Below are 9,518 nucleotides of genomic sequence, written 5' to 3'. Positions count from 1 at the left end.
ATTCTACGAATTTTAGATACATTTTGTAACCTAATCAGCCAAAGACGGTCGAAAGAAGCGTTAAGTTTCATACCAACCGTTGAAGTGTACTCACCTAGTTTGTGAACGTGAATGAGCAATTGCTATTCAAGTGTTACTAAGGACTGAATTCTTGAAATGATTGTCAATTTCTCAATTTTTCGTGTGCAAGTAAAACTGTAGTTCTGTGTAAACATGGAAAAACAATGCGTGATATGAATGATTGACGAATGAACCAGAATTGATGTGTGAAGAGTGAGTTCTTATTTGTGAGTGAAGTTTTCCTAGATTTTTGATTCGATAACGTTGATAAAACCATCCCAAACAGCACTGTGTAAGTAAATGGCTGTGGGATTGAAATTGAGCGTTGAACCACGAGTTTTTCGATGTGAAGTGTTTTTAGATGTGACTTTTTAAGCTCGTGTAGTCACTCACCATCAACAGAACACATCGAAAGCTCTTTTGAGACATTACTTCTCTATCCAATTTGAAAAACACCTGTAGTAGGTGAAGTTTTCAAAGATGAATTGCAGTTCTGGGAACTGTACTCAAACATATTTGAATAAATGGCTATGATCGGGACACCCGTGACGCTTGTATTACCTAACATGACCAGCAGGGGAGGAACGGTTGAGGAAAACGACGAGTTCTTTTGTGATGGTTTTTCATTGAAATGGCCTGCGAAACGCTTCACAATAATTTCTTGTCCAAATTTCGTGTATGAAGGATGATTATTATGAGAAGGTATGAGAAGATTGAGATATTGAAAGTAGAATAACATGAGATCATTTTATTCGACATTGCTGCATCACCAAAGGCTGAATGCGCCATTCTCAACAACCGGAAGAAGAAAATTAGTTTCACAAACAAAAATTGTGCGAATTCTTTGGGCAAAACATGTGGTTCTCGCAAAGAACTAGAAATTGTAGTAGCTAAAACATACGGATGAATATTTTAACGGATGAAACTTGACTGGATGATCAAAAACACATACAGCCTAAAGTCGGACACCTCATATTTTCACCTATTATCTGACTTTGCGGCACCTTGGACAGATATCTTTTAAAATCTCGGAACACCATGCATAAATGTGATAAAAGGCATGAAATGTACGCGGTCCATTGAAAAGCGGATGTCATTTTAAAGCAAAATGACCACGTAACTTGCCAATATTAGCTTATATGAAGCTAAAATCATTTGATACAAGATATTATTGGCCCATCGACTATTTTGGGTGGTTATCTGCGTATTACATAACCTAGGCCAAGCGCTCTACGGTCCGGATTAACCTATTCAAATATCAGAATAATTTTGCAGAGAGTGTATTGGTTTCTCATAATTTTATAGTAATTGAGACATACATAAAATATGCAAAATCATAGAGGGCAAGAGCTTTTCAATCTGTCCCAGGCTTGTTTAGCTAACATCAGACGAAAGCAACGGAACTTTATGAACAAAAGTACGTGTTTCGTAATTATGTACTACTCCACCACTACAGCAACAGGATGAGCATGTGTACAGCAATAGAATTATGAACTACTTTCAATCATTCATCTCATCGTGAGTCGTCCTCTCAAGTTAGGAGTTATTCAAGGAACCTACGGGGCTTGAACCCATGGCGGGTACGGTATTAAGTTCTACGAGTAGACGATTGTGCGACGGGATTAATTAATGTATTATTCATGATAATAATTAGTATCTCAATTATAATCATAGCTTTTATAGGTTTGTGTTTGAATGTTAATTAAGTGTAATAAGTTTTTCACATAACTTATCATATTTTATATTATCAAATATCGTAGGATACAGTACAAAACGATCCAATGGAAACATGAGTCAGCTTTCATCACGTTTTTTTAAGGACCAAGTTCTCGCGGAAATCTTACCGAGTCTAACATCTTGATTGTTTTAGGAAGCTACTCATCTTTATCAAAGGTAAAAATACGTTTCCACATAAAACGAAATTAACAGATCTTTTATCATTCAACCTTAAGCTGCAGCCGTAATATGTTTATTTTACATTGCTTTCAGCAACGAAATATGGCCCCTACCAATAACAAAAGATCCCCCTTACAAGGCGCCGTTTACCACATTCGATTGACGATGATCATTCTTTTCCGGGCATTCGCATTGCACCGCCAAGGAAAGTTGCCCCAATTTGAGTTGAAGATGGAGGTTCCAGATGCAGGAAAGTTCGACGACCTGGTGTTTCGCTACACATCGCCAACGATACCGGAAGGTACTGTCTACATACAAGCTAAACATAAATATCCATCCGAAAAGCCAACGAAATCGAAAAAAATACATCCAAACCATCCGTACACACCAACGCGAAAAGAGCGACCAGCCATTACGGAAGGAACGCTGCTCACGAAATGGAACTCCAATGGGCCATTTTCAATTTCAAAGTACTTCATTTCGTACCTGGAAGGATATGAAAGATCGACCACAGGTTCGCATACATACTTGCTGTGCACTAATGCAACGATTGACAACAAATTGAAACCAAAATTAACATTACGGCCACAGGACAGCAGCGAGATACTTTCCTTTTGCGACGCCATAGGAGCAACGTGTTACAGCTTCAGCCCTGAGGAACAATTTCATGCTCTGACTGATGCATTACGGCAAGCAAGTCTAGAAAAGCTAGGACAGATGCTCGTACTACATGTTCGTTACGACAAAGAAATCAAATCGAATTATTCTTCGTTAAACGTATTCGTCGATCTGATTTCTGTGTGTGTCGAGGAACTAGAAGGAGGCACAGGGAAGTTTAAACTAAGCCAACGATTACTAACTGCATGTGAGTCATCACTCTTGGGGAAGTTGCGAGCTGTTCTTAAGAGTCAATATGATAGGCTTATAAGAGCGAAGCAGTGTGACGATAGTTGTGTTAGCTGGGAAGAGATGCAATTCATGATCGATAAGTCCTTCTTTCAAACCAAGGGTCCTCCGACTTCCACGCACGACGAATCATTTTTCTACGATCAGGTGAATCGGGTTATACAGAAATTTTACAAAGAGTTTATGCTTGTTTGTGGATCCTTGAACGGGGACCAGCTACACAACAGTGTTCTAGAAATAATGCCACACTGGGTCGACGATAGAAAGACAGCGCATAACATTATGTTCATGCGACTGTTTGATTCGATGAGCTTGTCCCAGCCTATTTCTATGGATTTAAACTATTTGAAACAACAGTTTATCAGTATGAAAGTGAATTATAACTTTTCTAGATTCCAAATTGAATCACAGTGTGACCTTAGTCGATGGCAATATATGTATCGATACATTGTGGTTCGATCAGATCGACTTCAACACACTGAACTGTACGAGTTTCTCAGCGATGAGTCCGCTTATGAACGTTACCAATATTATACCACATTGGATATCGTAGTGTATTCCCTTGTTGCATCCCAGACTGTTGCATTGCTTCAATGCAATGCATTATTCATACACTATGCAGCGAGTGATTTTGAGGAAGATATACGTGATGTACTCCGTGGATTATTTGAGTTCTTTGCAGAAGTAGATCCAATCTCTTACACCATTATAATGACCATTGAGCAGTCGAAGAAATCGATATTGCCAGAAATTCAAAGATATGCCAAAGAATATAAGATAAAGTTTATAGTAATCGAAGAAGTACTTAAAGCACGCCCGAATGAAGAATGTTTCTTCGTACGTGATCTAACCGAAAAGGCAAGACAAAAGCTGTACGCAAAATATTGCACAACAACATTAAATCTTTTCGGAACCACGATATCGCTGAGTGGTATTGTAAATAATGATGATGGCTTAAGCTTCGTGTGTAAGTTCTTGGACAATTATTATGAACTAGATCACATTAAATATATTGAATCGAAGGAACAGAACTTTGAAGCAATCAAGCCAAGGTATATTTCGCGCACCGTTGTTCCATATGTTGGAGAAAATGAAAAAGATTCAGAAGTAGAGGAGAATAATTTTTATTTCACTTATTGGGTCGAATTTCAAAAAATATTCCTTGACAATATCCGGTTCAGGAGCTATAAGTTTTCTCAAATGGTCGCATCGGTTTCATCCGCAAATGATGATGTACAATATGCCATTCCAGATGTTTTCAAGCAGCACGATGAAACGAAAGTACATTTGTTACTTGATGAAGCTGGAGCAGGAAAGTCAACATATTTCACATGGCTTACACATGCTTTATCGATCGATGACCCTACACAGTATGTTATTCAAATGAATGCTTCACAGTATTGCACCGATTACAAACGATGGCAAAAATCTGACATTAAGCTGCTTGATGATATCGCCATCGTTCGATTTCTTTACCGTTTGATCCATCTTACCCATTTTGTTCCAAACGTTTATAGCTTTTCGATTGAATCAACGGATGTGTTCCGCGACCAAGCTGATCATGCTGCAGAGCTATTGACGTTAGTCAGCGGAACACTTTATGTCAACACATGTAAAACAAAAACGTTAGAATTAACATTCGCACAGTTGATCGAGCTGAAGGTTTTCCAGCAGAAGTTCAACCAAAAACAACTGATTATCTTATTCGATGGGCTTGACGAGACTGCTCCTTTCTATAAAGAGTTCGTAGTGCATTTCTTTGGAAGACTTGCATGTTTGGATGGTATTCGAGCTCTGTTCATCTCAACTAGACCTTACGATTACATGGAACAGTTAAAAAGTACATTTTCTAACTGCAGAATGCATTATCTCAAGCTTTTATCACAGAACGATCAGCTGCAGTTTGTTCACAATTATTTGATGCACGAACTAGAAGGTTATAAACAATGCGACGCGAGTAAGCGGGATAAGGTTTTAGGTTACCTTTATTACGTGATAGTACAATATTTAGGAAAATTAAAGCGTATACCTTTATTTCTTAACATGGCATGCATTATAAATCTACCAATAGTACAAAAAAACATGAACTTAACGCGCCGTACTATTCCAGTAGCGATGTTTTATAAAACAAAAGTAGATCTTTTATCACTTATCGAAAATTTCATCAATCAAAAACTGAAAATTTTATGCAGTCACAAAAATGGACTACCAGAATACATCTTAGACTACCCTCACCAAAAGGCAATAAACGATAAGTTTTGGGATCAAATTAAAAAACGACACATTTTATTAGCCATGGTGGTAATATTTGACCAAAAGCAAAGAAAGGTACTTTTGACATCAAATGACGTTATTAAATTAAACAGCTTGATGCAAGAAGTGCGTGATGGAATTGAAAAAACAGGAATCATCACACAAATTCATGATGAAACTCCTCAATTTACTCATCGAATATTTGCTGAATACTTTGCAGCTTGTTGGATGAACGATAACAAGAACCGCATGAAAAACGAGAGTTTCTTCCATTCGTGGGCATATTGGAATGGTGAATTGTATCCAATGCGTGACTTGTTCAATCGAATCGTTCTTAAAGAAAGCAAAGAAAATGATCTTCATATGGCTGTTGTAAATCAATCATCAACTCAAGTTCGCAAGATACTGATAAATAATCCATTAGCTGCATTGGTGAAAGATGCTGTTGGCCGATTGCCTCTTCACTTGGCAGTTACGTACAGATCATTGAAAATAGTAAACTTGTTGCTCGATAAGATGTCTATTAAGTCCATTAACACAACAGACCATCTGTTTGGATGGAGTGCCTTGGATTACGCATTCGCCGCACGATTGAGTAGTAAAGTCCTAAGAGTATTATCAGCTGGAGCGACAGTCAACGAACAGATACTTCTTCAACAGATACTTTCTAACGTCTTGGGTCATTTGTTGATTTTGTTACATTATTATGGAGGATGGCTTCAGTCAAATGAAAGCTCCAAACCAATTTCAAATCGTCTTTACATTCGAGTTGTCGATTATTTACTCAACGAACAGCACATTGACATCTTTTCTCGTCACGAAGAATTAGATTCTACAACAGTGCTTGAGTTTTGCATAACTAAAGATTTGCTGGAAGTATTCAAACAGTTTGTATTGCAAATCAACGATCTTTCTAGGATTTCTGAGCAAGAGTTTAATCGCTTCTTTGAGCTAGCATTCGAAAACAATGCTCACAAAATAATAGTTCATTTTATCGAAGATCGTGACATTCCTCCACCTCAAATCAACAACATCGCTGGGCTTATTTCTGCTCTCAAATACACCATACAAAACAACAAGCTTACCTCATTCAAAGCCATCTTTCAGCAACTCTGTATCCAAAATAACATTTCTGTGAACGAGGAAACTTATATTCCCGAGGACTATTGTGTTCCAATCATTCCACCACTTGACGAGGATCTATCTCCTGAGGTATGTTGTGTACTCTCTTCTAGCAACGTTCGATTACCGTTGCCTGAATATGATGCAAAAGATATCCTGCATGATGGATACGTTCTCGAAGCTCTTCTGGCTTATTCAGTTCACGAAGGAAACGTCTTCATGCTCAGATACATTCATCTCAAGACAAATATGACCATCACCAACAGACTCATCGCAATGATCATGAGATTACTTCCGAAAGGTACAAACGTTTGCCACAAGAAATCGATGCCTGCATTCATGTATCTTCTAGACCATACAACAGATCTGGACAGTGTGGATGATGAGGGTCGAAATCTGCTCCACATGGCTGCTCAAAATGGTTGCTTCTTCATGATGCATTGTTTGACTTCTAAGGGATTTGACTCGGCTACAGTAAACGCATCAAATGACTGGAATGTGTTTCATTACATTGTTTTGAATGAGGAAGAGAATCGCTCTGGTAAAATCATGGAGTATTTGTTGAAACATTGCAAAATGGTTTGGTTTGATTTGTTGGATAACATGCTACACAGGAACGACCGTGAGATGACTGAGAAATACTCCAATCATATTGCTGGAGCTCAAGACACAACAAATACGATCAGGCTCACCAAAAATCTGTACGGCTTGCTGGCATGGATGTTTTTGCTTTACAAACAGGATATAGCGAAGGTGTTGAATGACCTAGACAACCGGGAAGCTTTGGAATGTATGAAACTCATGGTTGAGGGCAATGAAAAGACTATGTTCATCAAAGAAGTTCGAAATGACATTCCTCAGTTTACTCATCGAATACTTGCTGAGTACTTTGCAGCTTGCTGGATGAATGAGAACAAGAACCGCATGAAAAACGAGAGTTTCTTCCATTCGTGGGCATATTGGAAAGGTGAATTGTATCCAATGCGTGACTTGTTCAATCGAATCGTTCTTAAAGAAAGCAAAGAAAATGATCTTCATATGGCTGTTGTAAATCAATCATCAACTCAAGTTCGCAAGATACTGATAAATAATCCATTAGCTGCATTGGTGAAAGATGCTGTTGGCCGATTGCCTCTTCACTTGGCAGTTACGTACAGATCATTGAAAATAGTAAACTTGTTGCTCGATAAGATGTCTATTAAGTCCATTAACACAACAGACCATCTGTTTGGATGGAGTGCCTTGGATTACGCATTCGCCGCACGATTGAGTAGTAAAGTCCTAAGAGTATTATCAGCTGGAGCGACAGTCAACGAACAGATACTTCTTCAACAGATACTTTCTAACGTCTTGGGTCATTTGTTGATTTTGTTACATTATTATGGAGGATGGCTTCAGTCAAATGAAAGCTCCAAACCAATTTCAAATCGTCTTTACATTCGAGTTGTCGATTATTTACTCAACGAACAGCACATTGACATCTTTTCTCGTCACGAAGAATTAGATTCTACAACAGTGCTTGAGTTTTGCATAACTAAAGATTTGCTGGAAGTATTCAAACAGTTTGTATTGCAAATCAACGATCTTTCTAGGATTTCTGAGCAAGAGTTTAATCGCTTCTTTGAGCTAGCATTCGAAAACAATGCTCACAAAATAATAGTTCATTTTATCGAAGATCGTGACATTCCTCCACCTCAAATCAACAACATCGCTGGGCTTATTTCTGCTCTCAAATACACCATACAAAACAACAAGCTTACCTCATTCAAAGCCATCTTTCAGCAACTCTGTATCCAAAATAACATTTCTGTGAACGAGGAAACTTATATTCCCGAGGACTATTGTGTTCCAATCATTCCACCACTTGACGAGGATCTATCTCCTGAGGTATGTTGTGTACTCTCTTCTAGCAACGTTCGATTACCGTTGCCTGAATATGATGCAAAAGATATCCTGCATGATGGATACGTTCTCGAAGCTCTTCTGGCTTATTCAGTTCACGAAGGAAACGTCTTCATGCTCAGATACATTCATCTCAAGACAAATATGACCATCACCAACAGACTCATCGCAATGATCATGAGATTACTTCCGAAAGGTACAAACGTTTGTCACAAGAAATCGATGCCTGCATTCATGTATCTTCTCGACCATACAATAGATCCGGGCAGTGTGGATGATGAGGGTCGAAATCTGCTCCACATGACTGCTCAAAATGGTTGTTTCTTCATGATCCATTGTTTGATTTCTAAGGGATTTGACCCGGCTAATGTAAACGCATCAAATGGCTGGAATGTGTTTCATTACATTGTTTTGAATGAGGAAGAGAATCGTTCGAGTAAAACCTTGGAGTATTTGTTGAAACATTGCAATATGGTTTGGTTTGATTTGTTGGATAACATGCTACACAGAAACGACCGTGAGATGACTGAGAACTACTCCATTCAAATTGCTGGAGCTCAAGACACAACAAATGCGATCAGGCTAACCAAAAACCAATACGGCTTGCTCGCATGGATGTTTTTGCTTGACAAACAGAATGCAGCCAAGGTGTTGAATGACCATGAAAAACAGGAAGCGTTTGAATGCATGAAACTCATTGTTACATTATTATGGAGGATGGCTTCAGTCAAATGAAAGCTCCAAACCAATTTCAAATCGTCTTTACATTCGAGTTGTCGATTATTTACTCAACGAACAGCACATTGACATCTTTTCTCGTCACGAAGAATTAGATTCTACAACAGTGCTTGAGTTTTGCATAACTAAAGATTTGCTGGAAGTATTCAAACAGTTTGTATTGCAAATCAACGATCTTTCTAGGATTTCTGAGCAAGAGTTTAATCGCTTCTTTGAGCTAGCATTCGAAAACAATGCTCACAAAATAATAGTTCATTTTATCGAACATCTCGACATTCCTCTACATCAAATGAACAACATCGCTGGGCTTATTTCTGCTTTCAAATATACCATGCAAAACAACAAGCTTACCTCATTCAAAGCCATCTTTCAACAACTCTGTATCCAAACAAACATTGCTATGAACGAGGAAACTGATATTCCCGAGGACTATTGTGTTCCAAGCATACCACCACTGGACGAGGATCTTTCTCCCGAGGTATGTTGTGTACTCTCATCTAGCAACGTTCGATTACCGTTGCCAGAATATGATGCAAAAGATATCCTGCATGATGGATACGTTCTCGAAGCTCTTCTGGCTTATTCAGTTCACGAAGGAAACGTCTCTATGCTCAGATACATTCATCTTAAGGCCAACATGA

At 38.4% G+C, this 9,518-nt stretch overlaps 1 protein-coding gene across 1 annotated transcript; it reads left to right on the top strand.

Moving 5' to 3' along the window:
* The first annotated feature begins 1,387 nt into the window (after nucleotides 1–1,387).
* On the top strand, nucleotides 1,388–8,874 carry LOC120901199. The gene is made up of 2 exons (XM_040308907.1): nucleotides 1,388–1,953; nucleotides 2,050–8,874. Exon 2 carries the CDS (start codon nucleotides 2,059–2,061, stop codon nucleotides 8,872–8,874), a length of 6,816 nt encoding a protein of 2,271 aa, XP_040164841.1. The 5' UTR covers nucleotides 1,388–1,953; nucleotides 2,050–2,058.
* Nucleotides 8,875–9,518: the final 644 nt, after the last annotated feature.

Source organism: Anopheles arabiensis, chromosome 3 (genome assembly GCF_016920715.1).
Source record: "Anopheles arabiensis isolate DONGOLA chromosome 3, AaraD3, whole genome shotgun sequence".
Lineage (NCBI taxonomy): Eukaryota > Metazoa > Arthropoda > Insecta > Diptera > Culicidae > Anopheles > Anopheles arabiensis.
The sequence above is the reverse complement of the archived record's forward strand: the minus strand, read 5'-3'. Positions and strand labels throughout refer to the sequence as shown.